A 20658-nucleotide genomic window follows, 5' to 3' on the forward strand; every position below is an offset into this window, starting at 1 on the left:
ATCATGAATCAGAACAGTTGCACATGGATCATCAACGTTAGTTAATTCAATCCATATAACCATATATATATTTTTTCAAAATTGTGATCATGAATCACAATTTTTTCGTGCTTTCAAATTTCAACTGTCCTCTGTTTGCGCTGAATGACAACTTCGACTAATTGTTGTTAGGAATGTTTCCCCGGCGCTCGGAGATTCCCCCATCACGAGATACGGAACGATGTGGCTGCAGGTAGCCCGGTAAATTAGGTATGACAGGTAAATTTCCATCTTTAGAATATACCTCCTCGTTATCTGCCCCGTGATAACGAATTATTTTAAAAGATTCACACTTGTGTTTCAAAGATACAACTATTAATTCTTATATATTAAAAACCACAGGCGTAATTTACAAATTTGATGTATTTGAAAAGAAAAAACGTGCTTGTGTTATATACAAAGGTGTGTTTTCTGAGAGAGGGGAAATTGACAATAAAATACCAAAATCACGTTTCAAAATATGCTTTTGAGAGTTAATGTGCGAATTTGAGATAAAATTAGCAGAATCTACAAACCCCTGATTAATATATTTTAGTTCTTTCCAAGATCTTTCATTTGAAATTTATAAGAAGATCTACCTGAGCTTTTGTACTTATATTGGATAAAAAGTCGATTAAATGCTTCAGTTGTAACCTGACATTTACTAGACCGATACGAACACATTAGCGATTGGTTCGTTTAATTCGCAAGTTTTCCTACATGACAGTTTAGAGCACTGCCTTTAAAGACCTGTCAAACTGGTTTCATCAGGGACTTACGAATCCACTGAATATGTTCAACCTTTTTCCTTAAGAACAAACGTCGTTATGTAAAGATTTTTCACAAATACATTATGCCGCTTGCTACTTAGCAACCATCAGACCATTTCATAAACAAAGACAGTACGAAACGCCTATGCTGTGTTAACCTGGTGATTGGCTGCAAACCGCACCCCCTCTTACATCGAGCCATCTTTCAAAACAGAAAACTTGTACAAATTCAACACTTTTGTATTTAATAATAGTCATAGTCAGCGCGCGCAGCTAGATTCTATAAAGAATAATATCCGCGCCAAAACGCTCGCGGCCTGAGTTAGATTGTAACCAATCAAATTCCTTCTGTCATATGGACGCGCATCCAAGGTGAGAGAGCTTTCGCATACAGGTGAAAGTTGGGTGGCGGACACGCATGTTACGCGGTGTACCCTCTCTGGACTGCGATTAGGTAGGTGTTGAATTTACACTGACAGACAGGTTGATATTCTTAGAGACAATTAAGCATCAGCAGTTATATGTAATTACAGGTAGAGTCTGTTCTGTTTAATGATGGTGACACATCTCGCTCAGGTAGACATCGGCTCGGCCACTCTCGCCACAAGCAAACAACTTACCTGATAGTATTCACGTGTGTGGTACGTATTTGAGGGGTTATATCCTCTGTAAATTGCAGTGCCTCTGACTAGCGATACTCGATGGTATCGATACAAGAAGGGAGACAGTTAGTCACTCCTTTTCATTAAGTATTGCCTTTTCCCTTATACTGTAGAATTGAATAGTTAAATGTAACCATTCGTAATAAATTCAGGACAAATTATTTTCCGATAAAATCATCTTTTTTATTGAATTTTAACTTGACAGTTTATTTGGGCCTTAATCAAAATCATGCTCATAAATTATTATAACGTGTTTCGTTAAATGCATTGCTGTTTGGTTTGACTTAGAATTTTGATTAAACTGGCATATATTTTACATATGCGTTTAGATATGCGTTTAACACATGCGGAATTGAAACACACATGTTTAGTTATTCACGTGTTTCCTTTAGTTAGAAATTATTTTATAACGGAATTCTTCGTAAATGGACTAAACCTTCTGTGCCTCTTTTATCGTTATTTCTGTATCACAAATGTAGATTAGAAAAATTCAAACGAATAACTATATATCATTTGCTATCACAATTAAGGCATTACGCTCGATCGTGTAGAGCAATAGAGTGTTATTCGGTTAAAATGACACTACCACCGGACAAATATCCACTCATGTCTGTCTCGTGTCGACGAAACTCTTTCATATTTAATTTCGTTTAATTCGTTTCATAACCACGTGAACTATGACCATTCAAATAATCGTTTAAACTTGTTTAACCGAAGAAATATTCTTTATAACGAGGTACCATGTTAGGTCACATGGCCTCCTCGCTATAACGTCCGTTTATTGTAAAACCGACAATGAGTACCACTAAAAGCAGCAAGCTCTCCAATATGTTTCATGGTTATATTAAACCATTGACAGTCTCCCGCTGCGGGCCTTTATTGTAAAATTGCCATAATTTGAATGCATGCCTGAGGCTATGGTATGAATAGACACATGCTTAACTTGAATGGAATGGTGGGTGGGGCCTGTTTGGTACAACGTGGCCAGCGCTCTCCACCTGTCGACATAGAGGGACTATAGAGAATACCAAATTTAAAATTCAAACTGTTGAAATAAAATTCAAACGCCTGAATACCATTAACAACCTGTATTCACCATCAGCCGTTTCTTGTACATGGTGCAGTTTTAGATATTTTGCATATAATTCGTGAGAATTGAAATAAATAATGTTCAAGAAAGTCATGGGTAGTGTTATTCATTCATGTTTAAAATGTGAAAAATATATTTTATTTTAATTAGTTTTTATGATAATTATATATTTTGTGGTAAATCTGGATTCATGCTATTTTCCATGGCTTGTTATTAATTACATTGAATCACTGTTATTTAATAAAATTGGTATAAGTATTGAATTTTCCAACTCTCACTATGTAGTGACTTTTACGTACTTTTCAGAACACGATTTTTCATGTCCTATAAGTCAGATTTAATAACTAATATATGATAAAATTACATGATACATATAAGTAATATATTTCGCAGGTCACTAAGTGGTGAGTTATAATTAGGATATAATGTTCAGAACAGGGTTTTGTACTTTTCCGGAACACTAAGAACCATCAGCAACACCGGAAGCGCTCGTTAAATCTCCAACATCATTATCATCATCATCAACTACGAACCACACCGATTTCAAAACTATCTTGAACTCGAAATTATCCAAAAAAGTGTTCTCAACCATCGACCGCATCAACAAAACACCCCATGGACAGGAAACTGATTTATGACAAACCATTTACAATCCTCATTTTTTGTTATACTAAAACAAATAATATCACGCCAGATCTGACTTTTTAAACTCCTTTGCCATAAATCCAAATACTTTTACAACTTTACTTCTTCTTTTTTATATCAATGCAACCTGGAAAAAAACATGCGTATTTAGAGAAGTCTAATTTAGTTGACTTCTAAACAAGACAATTAAAGTGTGAAGTGATATTAATCCTTAATACGTCTTGGTTCCGTGTTGTACAACATCGCCGATCCGACCAAGGGACTACACACATACACATCATAACGTATCAAGTGTGCACACAGAAACCATTCAAGAGCGTAAATAGAGGTGATGTTTGTTCCAAACAATGTAACCAATGCTACGGATATGAATCTATGTGCTCTGCATATGTATATTTTGTTCAGTTAAATTTGAGTAGAATGCGATGATGATGATGAAGATGATGATGATGATATTCATATTTTGTTTAGTTAGATTTGCGTAGAATGCGATAATGATGATGATGATATTTATATTTTGTTTAGTTAAATTTGCGTAGAATGCGATGATGATGATGATGATGATATGTATATTTTATTAAGTTAGATTTGCGTAGAATGCGATGATGATGATGATGATGATGATGATGATGATGATGATGATATTTAGTGCAACCCTTTATCCAAATAAACCAAATCTTCGAGAAAAAGGATCGTTCATTTGACAATGTCAGTGTAGGCATACATATTGTATATGATTTTTTGAAATAATTGTGAATGGTTTTACAGCCAGGAACACAACCATTGTGTTGTGTGAATCTCTTGATTGTGATTCCACAACTTGTTAAAAAAATCAGGTTCTAGTGTGACTATTTCCGAGTGTACTGTACTGGTTGGTACCATGGGGATATGTCCCATTCATGTCGTTTTTATGACCAAATAGAGTTCCCGTTGTATTGTGAAATTGACACCTTTCAAATCCCCACTAAGTGACGTACGTTGTACATTTCAGACTCAACCGGCCGACGCCATAACAGGATGTTCCTAATGAAACAGTGGGCGTGGCTTCGGAGGCTTGAAAGAGACAGTGATCGTGAAATTGACACGTTTCGGTGTGGACAAGTCACGTGATTATTGAGGAAATCTGTTTTGAACTTTGAAAACCACGAATGGTGTGCCTCAAGTCATTAATACATTCTTTTCATTAGCTTTGACCAGCCGTAAATGTAAGTGGGGCATTTCTATCATAGGTGTGGTGTATTGTTAAGCGTTTAGCACATATGGGTGGATTCATTTCGGAGGGAATTTGAGGGAGGGATTGACACTTACGGGGATTATTGAAGAATTAACTCCGCTAATTACAGTCACATTTTTTCTACCTGAGTACAAATACAAAGAATTCAGACAACTATTTTAAGGGTGATGGATAATTAGAATTGTCCTGGAAATAGAAACACTATTTAATGTCACTTAAAAGATTAGTAGCGTATAGGTAGGTTAGTGAATGTTTTGTGCGATTTGGGTAATTCATTTTATCGAGGTTTGTGTGAACGAATATAGAACGGTGGCAGTTGAAGCCGCGTGAGAGCAACAAGGCAATATAATGGGTGTGACCGATGAAGGGGGGTCTGCAGGGTCGTGTTTAGGGGGCGGTAAAGATGGTTGGTTTGCGGGGATGTGGGTGTGGAGGCAAGTGACGTCGGACCTGCACAATATCTGTTTGAAACCGGATTTGTTGTGGTTAGTAACAGGTAGATAATAAATGAACTTTCGTATGTGGAGTATTTTTCATTTGGTATACGCTTAACACAATCCGTACGTGATCTAAGTACAGATATATACGAACAAATGTTTGGAAGACACTCTGTGTTGATTTCGATGTGGCAGTCAGTGTGGGAAATGCTGAATACCAAACCGAAATGGCTGGCTTCCAGATAAGTTGTGCGTGTGAATCTGTTTTAGATAGCGTCGGAATGGTTGTTGTTTAATATCGCACTTTGAATATCCATGTACGCTAGTCAAGGAGTAGTGTGTTTCCCTGTACAATGTTGTGACTCCAGTCACAGCGTATCACCATGCGTTGAAACTTACATCAGTTAATATTATATTATCTAACATATATTACTTTAGAAATGCTTTTGTCTCGTGGCTTGTCCTAGCGAACGAGTCCTCACATTTATGCCTTATATCCTGCGAACATCATCGAGTTCGTTGTCTCGTCACATTGAAAGGGCAAAGCAAATAGACGTTTATTTCACATTTGAAAGTCCATCGGTGTTTGGGCTGGGCATCCACAGGTTATGTTTTATACTTGATGCAAAATAATGTTTGCCGCTGACATTCAATATAACACTATTATGTTGCTATTAGTAGTGGTAATTTTGGGCGAACTTGGACATGGTGTCAATTATTTGCGCTTAACGCATTGCTGGCAAGCCATGAGGAGTTATCTCCCATTCATTGCTCATGGGGTCGCGTTTCAGTTATTGATCAGTTTCGTCCGCTGTGGGCATTAACAGGGACCCATTCTTAGTTATCTGGAACTAATGTTGTCGTCTCGCCATGTGGTAGTACCAAACATTGTCTTTTTTAAATTAATTGTAATAAAATGGTTATAATTATAATAACAGATCCGGTGAACTATTTTCTTTTGATTTTTTATAAGCAATCGTTATGCATAAGGAGAATTCTACTTGTGCTTCACATTCCCGCTACGTCATGTTGAGTCTAGTCGGTATTTATGTTCTTTGATCATGGCATGGATCACTGATCATATCCGATTGATCACCTTTCACGATTAAATATTCAAGAGGCTTTTGGGATATGGTCAAAGTGGGAGTTCTGTAACCAATGTAAACTAGATATAACATATGATATGTGATTGGTTGATGTTTCAACGTTTTAACCAATGGAGACCGAGCTTACAAAATTACGACGCCATACTTAGTGTTTACATATTTCCAAGGCGCTCAGCTTCAAAACAAAGCACCTTCCCGGTGTGTATTCCGTCAGTAATATTCGCTCAATCACAAAACACTCCACTTGCTACTGATAAATCCATGGAATGTGCTGACATAGACATTGACTTGGTCCATCAGACTGGACAAAAACTCGCATGTGAATATGCTTCTAGATCTGACACAATCCAGAAAGGTCTCACCAGTTGTCACTGATGTTGACAAAATGGCTGAACGTGAGAGAAAGACATGTGACATTTTACCACCAACCATGCCAATTGAGTCAAAGAAAAAGCCTACATTTTCTAAAAGTTCTAATTCATTCGTCATTGACTGGGGGGAACCAAAACAAACAAGCCTTCAAGATGCCTTCTTAAAATTTCAAAAAGATCGACAGGTAAGAACGTGAATGAGAAATTGGATTTTGAGTGTTCGACAGTAGAGGTAGACCTGCTAGTTTCGGGTAGTAGGCCCATGTTATTGTAGTCGAGTGTCACATACTTTGGACGTTTCAGTTTAACACATTTGCTAAAAGCCTGCAAACGTTTTTATTACCCAAATGTTAATAAAATAATTCTCCATAATTCATAAGTCAAAACATAACGTGCTTACCTGTAATAAGGAATATTTAAGGTACAATTTGATGTTACATTATGAATATATGGCTGATTGGGTTTTTAAGCATAACATATTGAAAAAAACATGTTAGAATTGGACATTAGTGATCCACTTACAACATGAACGAGAAAAAACTAGTTGGAAAAGCATATCAGCAAATCCATTCACGTAGTAATACCAACGTATCTGGGATAAATTTTGTATGAAGCAAGCCTAGGTTTAACCTACACTAATGGTTTATCTGACCATAGGGGCAATTCCTTTGTATCTGTTTGGTTTTGAGTGATAACGAAGGATCATAATTTATCACCATTACTTAATTCCCTTCTTATCTCCCAGTAGGAGACAGCTTACTGAAGATACTTTGAAGGTCATTCCGCAATGTGTAGGAGCTTCAAACATGTGGCCGAATAATGAGACAGTCGCTATTATAATATTTACCAGATGTTTCAAATTTTATGTGATATTTTCGGTAAAATTAATATTTACCCAACAAAGTTCATTCAAGTTGTATTTTGGGTTACTTGTGTCATGTCGGTAATTGGTTGCGACACTGATGTAAAATAATACATACAATCTGAGATTAAGAAAGTCAAACTAGTTTAAAAAGCATGACTACTTTTTTAGGGGTTAGTTTTCTTATCAAAGACTTGAAGCACTTTAATTTGATAAATCTCCAGGGGAGAACATGAAAAAATTGAAATATGATCAATTTTAATAGATTGAAACACCGTAAATGTTGATTTGGTATGATAAGATAGAGAACAGGTCCTTGCCAATAAGCTTGCAAAGCCCCTAGCAAATTTGATTGCTATCAAAGCTGTTTCCAATTCATGACTTATCAAAGCAAGATAAACAAACAGATTTATTTATCTCGGTCGCTGAGGAGAATTAAGTAGGTTTGATTCGTGTATTGAACTGAATACATTGACATATGCATTCTTGCCTGATATTGTGGCTTAGCTGGTGTCGACTCCAAGTCGGGAACTTGCTGTCTCATACATTGTTAACACATAGCAGCGCAGGTGCTTCATTGATTAATGGGATTTATTGGATCTTGTGGAATTTGCTTATTCTGGGAATGTGACGAGGCCATCTTTCTTTATATCATCAATACAGTTTTTACACAGTGGATACCATTAAAGATTTAGCTTTTCATTAGGAAACTGGTTAAGAATATTCTCTGGCGGCTGTTTTAATCTTGTTTGTACACAAGTGCATGACATCATCTTTAATTAACTGGCATTATTTTAACATACTTTGGCTTGATTTGATTTATGAACTATTTCTTCAAATAAATTGTGGTAGCATGAGTTTAGATGTCGTTTACAATGGAGGGTATGATTGTTCACACAGTAGTTAGGATATGTTTAATTATCAGTCTTGGTGTTACGTGTTAGGAATGGTGTTATGATTTAATAGCATATTGAGGTTTATTATTGTGAGAAAGCTCGAGTTTAGGGCCATAAATTTCATGTGCTTAGTAATAGTTTATTAAAATGAAGAGAAGATTAATGATTAGCTTCAGGTGATAACTGATGGGTTGTTGAATGTCAGAACAAAGTAGCAATGGAAAAAACGTTTGTAATTCAATAGACTTTGCTTGATGAGTGCAGAGAGTTTCATGTGCCGAGTAATTGAAAAATGCTGCCATGCTTCAGTGTTAGAGATAAAAAGTGAACGGAGTGGCCCCAAATGCCTCCTCCCGTTTATGTGGTTCCTATGGAAACCAGTGCCATCACATCATATCGTCAGAGCAAAGTTTATCCCTGTAACCAGGTAACAGCCATTATAAATCCAGCCTTTATTGGCGTGATAGGTGCACATCCCAGGGACTTGGGTAACCGTTCATATTGGAATGTGTAGTAGTTGTGTAAATTAGGTCTGCTGGCTTGATGGTGGGTTGACGTAGGTCTGATCTGACACAGCGTTTCTGTGCGGCAGAGGGCATGTGGTCGGGGGAAGGTAACACTAGCAGTCGGGACACTGGCTTTGCAGGCAGACGAGGCCAGATTAGATGGCTGGCAAATATTGACGAACAGAAAGGCATACACCGCTAGCTGGTTACTGAATCCTTGTGACCGCTATGCAATGTGACCTTTTTACAACTTTTTTACCTACGTGGCTAGTGATCTACTGAAGAGTAGCATTAAGGCATTCAGGCACGTCCCTGTGGAACAGGTTTTGGCTCATCAAGCAGGTTGAGCGACCCTTCAAGGGAACAAGGCTGTAAACTTTGTAAAGGCAGACTATAGAAAGGTCAGGCCGCTCGCTGATTGAGTTGCTTGGCCAGGCTTTGTCAACAGTCAATGGATGAGCGAGCGAATAGCTCCCGGTTTTCCTTTTCATGTGAGAGAGTGTTGGTTTGACTACCCTCTAAAGGTGCGGTTCAGTAGGGATTGGCGAAAGAGGGCCGCTACGTTCCAGGATTTAAGCATCCACACAATGACTTGTGGTTATTCTGGTCGATGTGTTGCGAGTCGGAAGGTCGGGAGAGGAGCCCGGTGGACCGCGCGATGCACCGAGACGTGGGAGAGTCGACTGCCCTCACAAACCAGTTTTTAGTCGTATGGAAGCTGTCATTAACGGCCTCTTGGGTATAAATTTAGAAAGCGGATTCGGGATACGTCAGTTAGAACATGTTGGCTATGTTGGTCGTTCCCCTGTCGTTGGGTTAGATTGGTATTCAAGCGAGGATTTGCTGGGCTTGGGAGTTGTGTTGTTGCCAGTGACATTTTTCTAGGGAGTTACATTTGAATTTGAAGATTGATTTTTTCCCGAGGAAGTTGTGTTGGACTTCTCCTTTGTTCGGTCACACATGGATGACGGTGAGCGCTGTAGAGGAAAGCTACTCGGGATGATTATCCCAGATCAACATAGTTTGTGTCCTTTGTCTGTTCAGGGATTTCATACAGGGATACTGCCATTGAGAATTTAGTGTATACTACTTCGACCACTGCTTAAATATTTGTCGCTGGAGATAGACTCAAGCTTTGCACTCGTGGCCTTCCTCACGCCTAACAGAACAGCACATCAACTTTCGTACGTGTTCACTTTCGCCTGGCTACGTACGTATGTCACCGCTACGCACTCGGAGATGCCCGTCGCGGCAGGAATGGTGAGAACAGTCTAGGTTCTGGCGCCATCTTACCTAACAGCATTAGACTGGTTTCCACTACTCTAATACTGTCAGGTAAAGATGTCTACAGAGCTTATTAACCAACATTTATCGTCATTCAACAATCGTTCTCTGCAAAAACCTCGGGCTCCCCACAGCTCTCTTGTCTTGGCTACAAAGTCAAACGGCTATGCTGCTTGTTCTTGCTTTTCTGTTGTTCGCACTGCAGCTAATTCTTTTGTGCACCTTTATTGTCAGTACAGTTGCATTGAGCAGACTTTTTAACATAAGTTCAAATTTTGCTTCAGAATGACCATTTTGCTTGGAAAAAAATATTTTCATGTTTTCAAAATTTACAATTTTAGCCCTTATACCATCCTTTGTGTGAGTATGAACATTTTGTTTGTAATGATGTTTTTTAATTTGTTTATTTCATGTCAGATAAAAACATTCTCTTTGTTATTGATGTTTTGAAAGAGTATATCATGAGCATGGCTTTACAGATAGTGATCTGACAGTTGATGATGAATTTTCCTTATGAAACAGACATAATTTATTTCATGTACATATCATTATACACTGTGACTCATGACATCCGTGACTAAAAGGGCTTGTCTTCGTAGCTATTTCAATCAATCACACATTTGTCAAATTAGAATAGTTACATATTTTCGTTAGTAATGTTCTGTATGAACATATTTCTGAATTTTCTGAACTTTGATGTGGTACATTTTTCTTTTATATTTTAAGAGAAGTTTAACTTTAACAAAGAGAATGTTTAGAATTTAGAAAAAAGCAGAAAAATTAGTTTCAGAAATTTTAATTTTTTAAATATTTAATTAAATATTACCTGCTCAATATTATCAATTATCTGACAATAGAGTGCCTGCATTTTTTAATTATTTAGTAAGTAACATGTCATTCTTTACTGATAAAGTAGCAGTCGCTTCAGTGGGGAGCCGAGGAAGGATTCTGGAGAAATCAGAGATGGAATTTGACGATGGCTTGAGGCAGGCTGAGGCTAACGAAGGAGGCTAACGAGATGCTAATGAGGTGAGGTACCCAGAACACAGGGGCTAGACAGGTGTTAATCACAATCTGTCTTCCTACGGTGACTGGTGGGGCCCACCGATTACACCCCGCCCTCAGTCTGAGACTGATTCCTGGAACTGCTGGATTGGAACCTAGCTTTAGAAGCCCTGATTAGTTAAGATTTATTGCACTTGGTAATTGTTCTGTTGTGGTCGGGTTGACTTGTGGGGACCAAATCTCTTGGTGTGTGGATTATAACAAGAAGCAGAGGAAAGGCATTTGTCCCGCTCACATCTTTACATGGAAATATTTGACAATTGACTTGGATGTTGTTTAAGTTTACTTGTTGTAAAGATACAGAAAAAATGGTAGTTTGGTTTTTTTAAAGTTTGCTGGATGAAATTAACTTGCTTTTTTGTAATACTGAAATGTCAGTTGAATGTTCTTGTTAAACAGTGTGAATTAAGGTTAGTATTTTATTCTTTATTGAAATACAGTGTAAAGATTATAAAACAATTGATCTGTAATGTGTGACTTTTCATCAAAAGCTTAACAATATGTCGTTTATGGTAGAGTTTGACATGTTATGTTCGACTTTCAGTGTAAAAATTGACAAAATGGGTAAAATTGACAATATGGATCATCGTCAGTTGTGTTTGTTTTGCGGAACATCTGTGTCCCTGTAGCCAGTGATAGGACTATGTCACAATTCAGGATGTTTTTTACATGTCTATTTCATTAACCCCAGATGGTAAACATAGTTTGATTGCCTATATAACTCAATACCTGATCACTTACTTTTGACTGGTTTTGTGACATTGTTCTCGTGTATGTAAATGAACTGCCATTTTGTTAACTACAGGAGAACCATGTCATGTCAATGTCATGAGCCATGGCATGCCATTGAGCACCCTGCTCTAGATCATGAACCCATATCAGTAACCAAGAGGAATTGTATGACTCTAGAGCCTGTCAAACTGAACTGATCACCACAGCGATGTAGACTATGCACTGTAAGTGAGGACTTGATGATTAGCTGTGTCTGAGAAACGGCCAAGTACCTCCCCTGCCCAGCTAGATGGCTGGGGTGATAGTCACACCATTGTCTGACTGTCTTTATCCCAACAACCCTCAAAGGTTTGTAGCTCCTTCCCCATTGTGAACACGATTCGGACATACCCCCCACCTCGCCTTCCAGCACTTAGCCAGGAGTTAATGTCCCAAAGTTATGACATTACCTGTGCCACTTGTCCAGGGTCATTGTTCAAAGATCTGTATTGTATTGGACTAATGTAAGCTAATGACCTTCCCAATTGGATCTATGTGTTGTAGACTCCATACCTTAGGACCTAGTCTGGTCCACATCCAAACCTCAGTCCTAGGCTATATCCAAGATATCCTTACTTAACGTCTATATGCAGTGCTCAAAATTAAGTGTGTTTTTAGTTTTGCTAATGTAGTATTGAATCTCGGGACCCCAAAATCTTCAGTGTTACCAAAGGGTTATGAAAAGGACCTGATCACTTTCATGCTTTATTTCAAATACTGATATTTAGGCAGAATGTCTAAGATCCTTATCCAATGTGAAGGTCATATATATACAATGTTGAATTCTGTCAGTGACGCTTTAAAAAAAATCTTGTTCTAAAATTCACTTTTAACTGCACACCTGAACTCCTTTCCACCATTTTTGAATTATCTCTCACAGGCCACTTTTCCATGTCATGTGGATGTCCCAGCTGTTGAACCCTCGGCCCCTATCTCAGATCCTTTGTCCCCTGCCCCAGCATTTGCCTTATGCTCTTGATGCCACCGCCCACTGTGGAGTCCATAGCAGTCTTTCCACTCATTCAGCCATTGTAATAACAACTGCATTATCTTTTCAAGATTTTACCAATTTGGGCTGTTTATTCTCAGATCACCAAACAATACTGGTTGGTCCTCCCAACAGACCTTTGTCCCCGAACCCTCCCATTCCCCTTCCCCCCTCTCATCCATCTCCACCCACCCCTTCACTGACCAGAGAGGGTGTTCACTTGGGAGTCACCCCCCACCTGCCTTCTGACCACTTTCCAAAACCACTCTACAACCATCCAGCAAGAGACAACAGAGTGATTTACCTTGATGTAGTGGACACAATGACCACCCCACTCTCTCCTGACCACAAAGCTGATTTACCCTCGCTGTGGTGACACAATAGCCACCCCACCCTCTACTGACCACAAAGGTGATATACCCTGACCATGGCGGACACAATGACCGATCTGAAGTTATCCTAATGTCCATCGAGCCCCCAGGTGATTAGGTACAGTACTACGATAGTAGCTGGAAAACCTGTCCACCTGAATCTTAATGACTGCCAAGTAATTAGTCCGTGTTCATCAGTCTTGATTCACGTAGCGAATACTCAGGAGATTGATTTTATGGTAATGGTGACATGGACACTGGGCCAGGCATGCTTATTGGACAGCCCTTGTATGGCACGGGAGAAAGATTAGACTGAAGTAAGCCTCTTTTCTCCTTATCACAATGGCCAATAATAATGGTATTTGTCAGTATTCAAGGTTGAATATTTTGCCTATTATTTCAACTCGTAAAACCACCTGGAGGGCGGCCATTATGTGCATAGATAAAGGCATTCAGATATTGCTATTTCAAGGCTTTCTCAGTTGTATTGTATTGTCACCATCTGGGTTCAAATGTATGCCATAAATATCCCTAATTTATATGTCTTAACACAGTGGAATAATATTTGCATTATTTGATATCAAGAAACTAGTTTGGATAGTATTGATCTTTTCTGTTGAAGCATAACTCTTCCTAAATTGGACAATATGTAAAACCTCTACTTGGATTGTTTCATATAAAATTTGATGTAAATCCTATCGCTTCGACCGTAAATAACGAACTGTGCATGCGTGGAACGTTCATTCGACAACTTCCGTTAAAACGTAAAAACGTTCGTTCCGGTTTGGGGACCCAAATACTGCAGTCTACCCAAATTTGAATGGTAAACATATTTGTTATACGAATATCTGGACAGATATCGATATGAACTGATACTACAAGATGTATGACATTTATTCTTGTCACACTCAGAACCTCAATAATATTTCTGTACTCAGGATTTGAATTCAACATCGATCTGCTAAAGGATATTTTTTCGATAATCAACAAATTGCAAAGGACTCAATCTAATTTCCAGACAGTATTCACAAGGCAGGTGAATTTTCGACTTGTCCCAGACTGTAAAACATGCCTTCAGTTTGACCCTGTTAGGCAACCAAGCATCTGATCAGTGATGTATAAACTCCAGCAAGCTTTGCCAAGCTAACTCCGGCGAGCTCACTGGATCTTTGAGAACAGTTGTGAAATACCTTGTCGTGCGTGACTAGAGCCTATAACCTGGAACGAGAAATATCTGTGTCAGAGAGCTACAGCCAGCTCTCAACCAGTTTAGCCCTTAGAGGTCGGTTGCAGTGTTAGGAGACCATCATTGATAGATGGACAGATAGGGTCTTTTGAAAAGATTTTGAAATGATCCCAGTAAATCTCATTCTAACATAATGGCCGAAAGAGATTACAGCTGATTTTTGGACTTGTGTGAATTATATCTGAGGGAGGGAATATTAGCAGTGTTAGATACTAATTGGGTCCCAGGGTTTGGGCTTTGTATTTGAAACTAGGGACCCCTTAAATCATGAATTTTGTATGATAGAGTTATGGCTAGGACTCGTTTGACCGTTCATGCTGAATTTGAAAATCAGTGTTAGGCTGATAATGTTGTGGATATCCTGTATTCTTTAATTAGATTAAAAAAGGACTTTTTGGGACATAATTAAAAGTAAAAATTATTTAAATGAATAGTTAAGAGTTTCCATGGTGTTTTAAAAGTGCTAAAAATGTTGTATCAGAATTTAATATAAAATTCAAAATATATTTATGGTCATAACAAGCATGGTTAATAATTATATCCCAACAAATAATATTGCAAAGAACAGGAACCTGCTTAATTTGTAATGTTCAGTGTTTGAAATCTAACTTTCTAAGCAAATCATCCTTGTTATAACCCTGATGTTATAACTTTATGATTTAGGAGTCCCTTGTACAAAAGCAGGATTAGAAACTAACAGTTTTTGTCCACTAGTCCTTATAATGATAACATATAGCAAAACCCAGAAAATGGGCCAATTTCTACTAGTCCTTAGGATACCTTTACTATTGGGCAGTTTGGTAAGGACTACAGGACTAGTGCCAATTTCTAACGCTGAAAAGCAGTAAATCTCAAGGAGCCAAGAGCCCCTATAAATTTCTAATTCTGCTGTGCAAACTGTTTCTGTCTGACTTCTATTTTAATACATTGTATAGGTTCATGATAGATCTAAGAGGGAGGGATGAATATTGGGCTCTGACTTTCATTGGGTGAGCTCCTTAAACATCCTGATGTTGAGATAGTGAAATTAAAAATTGGTATATTGTAAGACATTGAGAGTTCAGTTAGGGTCATGTAATGTGTTTTGACTTTGTGGATTCTGATAGTGTTTGGCGTATATTCCAGTCGACTGTTAGTTTCAATTTGCATGTAGTCCTTTTTGATTGTGTGTGTATCTGTGTTTGAGGAGGATTGAGTGAAAATGATATATGTTTGGTTTCGTTACAGCTGTGCAGTAGGGTATTGTTGAGTTGTTGAACAATGTGATATTGGTTGGTAACATGGCTTGGATTGGAATTCGAAGAATGTCAACAGTAAAGAAAGATTTGAAGCTTTTGAAAAAAGTGTGTTCAAGTATTCAAGATATTCAAAGTTAATATTTTCCAGTTGTATTTTGAAACAGATAACCTACTGTTTTCAGTGTTATTTGATTGATTTCAAATTCATTTATCCATTTCAAGTGTTTATTCACAGGTATGTAACAATAGCAATGGCATTTTCATGGCCCCAACCTCAAAAACTTTGGTAGGGTTTTAAGGTGAACAATTTTGCAAGTTGGATTTTAGTAGGGTTTTAAATTGAACAAGCTGGAGCAGGTGGTTGAGATGAAAAGGTTACTATGTAAAAGTGAAAAAAGACGTCTATACCACACCTGATTTTATGATTGTACCGGCAAGTTTTGGTGACACTTTAAAGATCGGCGTGTTATCAGATCAAGGGGCATGTCCTGAGGGTTAGATTTATGATTAGGATACACAGTGACTCAGTTATACCAGGGCTCAAGCAAGACGGGATACGTACAGGATCTTGCTACTCATCTTTAGTGAACAAGTGAAACAAGTTCTAGCATATTTTGCATTTTTGTTGAAAGATGAAATAACTGAAATAAATTCATGAACAGATGTTTGAGGGTTTAGTCATGTTTTAATCCTGCATAACTTTCAATATTTCTATCAGTGAGTTTATTGTAGTTTTGATAATAACAATAATTTGTCAAATAATATTTTTTTTATGGCTTAAAGATGCATGTGTTCGGAATTAATTTAAATATCATGATCTTTTATCTGATTATGATTTGACAATATCCAGTTAAATATAAAGACTTCGGAAACAAAATTCATGAGTTGAGTATTTTGATGGTTAAGAATTAAATTTTGTTTCACATTATTCTCGATTTTGTAATACTTGTCTGCTTAGTTTTTCTATTTTTCATGAGTATGAATATTTGATGTGAGAATCCAGTAGTTTGTGTATTTACGAGACCGGCCTGATCAAACAACCCTTCTGCCCATCTTGTTTCAACGTGGAGTGAGCTCACATTGTTGGTTATGCCCTGTGGAAAGACTATATAGGAGTTCGGCTTGGAAGCCCATGTATACAGAACCAGATCAGGGATGAATTCGGAGATTGTCGTGTCTAATGGATAAAAAATGAGACTGAGGAGGCAGGCAGGTGATGACTATATCAAGAAGAGGATGGGGGCGTTTGGGTGTGGTCCTATACAGCTGCTGTCACTGAATCACTTGGTATTATGTATTATGCTCTATTCAAACCGCTGAATAATTGATACATGTAACCTATCCATTTTGAATTTTTAAGTTCAGTTTCATTTTGTGCTAACCATGGTTATACAATTAATCCATTTTCTTAATACTTTTCGGCAGGATGGAGATTGTGTCAGTGGGTTCAAAAGGGAAAAAAATAAAGTGTATCCTTTGATGTCAAGTATTGATACAGTTTAATTAAAGCAAGACAGGTTTCAGCCGATGATGTTATCAGAGTTGACGATAATGTTTGTGATACTTAAAAGAAGGTATTACGTTCAAAGGGCAGGTTGAATAGTGAAAATTCTTGGATATAGTTGGAGAGGATATAAATTGTAATGGCTTGGCTGCACACCATAGACAGCTATCCCAGCTGCTGTGGACGTTCGGTGTGACATGTTGTTGAGAGGAATTATGCGATGAACAGTCTGTAAGCACTGGAGCGAAGCGAACATGTGATCACTGTATTCAGTCTGACCAGACTGGGGGTGACAAGATTTGTACTACAGTGTGTCGAGGCTCTGAAAGGGATACATATTTTGTGAATAAAGGAGTTAGGAGAGCCAAACATTCCTTCGAACATGTAGGTCGTCTTTTGGCAAGGATTCCTGTTAGCACATGTTTAAGCAACGTTGAAATGTCTTGTTCACTTTGAGTGAAAAATAAAAAAGATGTAAATTTATCTGCAAGTGTTGAATAATTAAGGGTTTAAAATTGACTAAAATCTCGGACAAGCAGAATTCAGGATGAATGAGTGACGTTTCCTTGTGGACAACCACTTTTATCCTTCAACAGATGGCAACTCTGTGTCAGATTATTTTTGAAGACTGGTAAAAATAGAAATTAATTTCTCTCTTGTTTCTCAAAATAATTTCGAATAATTTCTTTTGTGGAAAGGAGTTGTTACATTAATCTTTCAATTGATTTTCCACTCTTTTGTCCATTGTTCATCTCAATCACTTTGCATTGATTATGTTTGGAAAAAAAGGAACCTTTAATTGGTACTTTTTCCAGTATTTATTTCTCAAGCATTTGCTAGAAATGCAAATAGGATATGATGTGGGTACGACCTGGGTTTGTGATGTGCTTGTGACGCACATAGAAGGGAGTTGATGGAATCTTGGTTATTGCGGAGGAGAAGCTCCGTGTTGACTCTACACCTAGTGGGGACATCGTCGCTGTTCTGCTGATTTAATGACTCTCCACAGGGCCTGGGTTGTGGATAGCCGATCGCGGATCTACAAACACGCCACATAGGTTTGACAAGTTTTCACTGGATTTTGTGTCATTCGTGGGTTTAATTGGTTTTCGTTTGTCCATGTGATAAGCTTTGACAGCTACGCTTTCTGAATAGACAAAACTTTCGCTAACAAGCTAAATGTACTCAATGGTGGTTACTGAGGAATATTTGTTACTTTATAAACATTTACTCATTCGGTGGTCTCAGAAGAGTGGTGTATTAAATACAGGTCAGTTTAGAGGTGTGGTCGGTTGGTCATAACTCGACTGTTTCATGGGCCATGTCTGACCGTGAATGTGGGCCTAGGTTTATTATCAATAGCATGCTCATAAATATTTTTCATGTGCTAAACATGAATGGACAGGTTATTTTGAATGGGAGGAAATTGTAAACGGGTCAAACAGTTTCTATGAGATATATTATGTTAAAGAAATGAATGTGTTTCCATGGAAACAGGATAGTTATTGTCATTGACACCACTATCTTTTAATGTTGGATTTGACTTGCATTTGTATTATTTTTTTTAACATGATAAGGACACTCTTTGTTCCTATTTCAATATCTATATGGTGACAGTTATAGTTATTGGCCTCAAGCAAAGTGTTTGTTTGGAAGTTCTGAATCTGAATGAGAGATGAATATTCATCATGTTATTTTAATATATATTTCATTATGTTTCATAATGTTTAATATTCATTAACATTGTTACATTTTTCATATTTAATATTTCATGTACTAACAACTGTTTTATTCAATGTATTTTTCATGTTGAATTGTTTCAAATAAAGTTTTCAAGTTTGAATTTCTTGCTCTTTGTATTCATTCATCCCAATGGAAAATGCCAGTCGACTATGTGTTCAATACTGCTAGTTTGGTGATGGAGAGCTAGCTATCACAATATTGAATTATTGATTTGTTTTTATGTCACACTGACCCTTGAATGCAAGGTTGAACTGCATTTTCTGTGTTAAGGATCTGTAGATTTATGATAAAGCTATGCAATAACATTTTTGGAATGTTGCCCAATTAAGTAAAGAATGAAAATTGTTTTCCTAGCCATTTGGCTGGCAGTATTGAACCATAGTCCCTTCTACACGATGAATAACACTCTGGAGAAGACTGACACATTGTCGCAACAAGTAGGTTTTTTCTATCATTGAAATGGCTTGAATTTGGTTTTGTGAACTTGCCTATCGTGTGTAAAACAATGAAATGTCCATAAATACAGTGAGACTTACCATTGAAAAGGTATCAAATTTACCGTGCCATTGTTAGAACATTGTACCTCTAGCTTACCGGCACTACCCGGACAACAGAGATACGTTGTCTCAAATGATATTAATGCAAGTTAAAGGAATTCAAATTCTCGAAGTCTCACTGTATTTTATGTTCAGAATATTGTTGAGTTGGAGTGGACAGTTATTTTCGAGCAGTGATTAATGGTGCGGAAATGGCTTGCAGGGATAGACCCCATTTGTCATATGCAACATACCACAGCTCTGTTTGGTGTAGTGATAAGTGTAAAATAGCTATATTTGGGGAGAAAACATCCTGTCCCTCTAGATTTCCACTAATCATGGACAAGAGACCAGTGGCCATGTCTGAACGTGGATAGTTTTAGGAACAGTGTCTATGGATTAGGAATATGAGATGTACTATTCAACCTTTAAAATATCTGGATTGACAATATGTTTCCTGCTTCTTTAGGAGTATAAAACAAATAAGATATCACTGGATTTTTAAGAAAAAAAAGTCCTGTGTAAGACTGCAATAATATAAGAAGTCGACATGCAAAGGGATCACAGTCTGGAATTAATAATAGTCGAACCTTAGAAACAGAATATTGCATCCCAAAGGCTGCTATTCAAACAATAATTTGGTTGATTCTACTAAGTTTTGTTACGTCTTTAGTCTGCGACGCCGTCCACCAGTACGAAGCCTGAGTCTGGTACAACAGCCTGCAGTCACACCGTGTTATAACTGAAATACTGTTCAAAGTGGTGTCAAATCCAGCTCACCCACTCACGCTTACTGCGGTTGTATTGCTGGAATATTGCTGAGTGTTGTGTTAATCAACAAACAAGAAACTCACTCACTACTTCACAACAAGGTATGATATGAATCACAATATAGGAACCCAAGATAAGTTGTGAATATGTTACAGTGCAGTTGAAGAGAATAAGGATTCAAATATAATTTGCCATCTGCTATTTTGACTAGCCAGTGGCCAAAGGACAGGCAGATTAATCTACCCCTGTACATTAATGCTATTGTGTGATAATTCATGAAAACATGTTATTGTCACATAATGTCACATATCCCTTTTTGAAACTCAGTCCCCATGGGAAGGTGAGAATCTCTAGTCCCCAGCAACCAATACTTATCGTAAGAGCCAACTACATAGACCACGAGGTCAGACTTGGTGACATCATACCCCATCGGTGTGGATCAAGGCTCACAATATCAATCTTTGGATTATCTGGTCCAGACTCCATTATTTACAGGTCACAGCCATACAGCTGGAATATTGCTGAGTGCGGCATTAAACTCAAG

General features: G+C 37.7%; 1 protein-coding gene across 1 annotated transcript in view; it reads left to right on the forward strand.

Moving 5' to 3' along the window:
- LOC124139089 overlaps positions 1–20658 on the forward strand; it is a 144390-nt gene that overhangs the window by 8891 nt on the left and 114841 nt on the right. Inside the window, exons 2-3 of the mRNA XM_048394184.1 lie at positions 172–258; positions 4177–6518. Of these exons, the coding sequence (XP_048250141.1) occupies positions 6288–6518 (231 nt within the window). The 5' untranslated portion in view covers positions 172–258; positions 4177–6287. The remainder of the gene's footprint in view (positions 1–171; positions 259–4176; positions 6519–20658) is intronic.

This window comes from Haliotis rufescens, unplaced genomic scaffold, assembly GCF_023055435.1.
Source record: "Haliotis rufescens isolate VD_foot unplaced genomic scaffold, xgHalRufe1.0.p SCAF_13, whole genome shotgun sequence".
In the NCBI taxonomy this organism is placed as follows: Eukaryota; Metazoa; Mollusca; class Gastropoda; order Lepetellida; family Haliotidae; genus Haliotis; species Haliotis rufescens.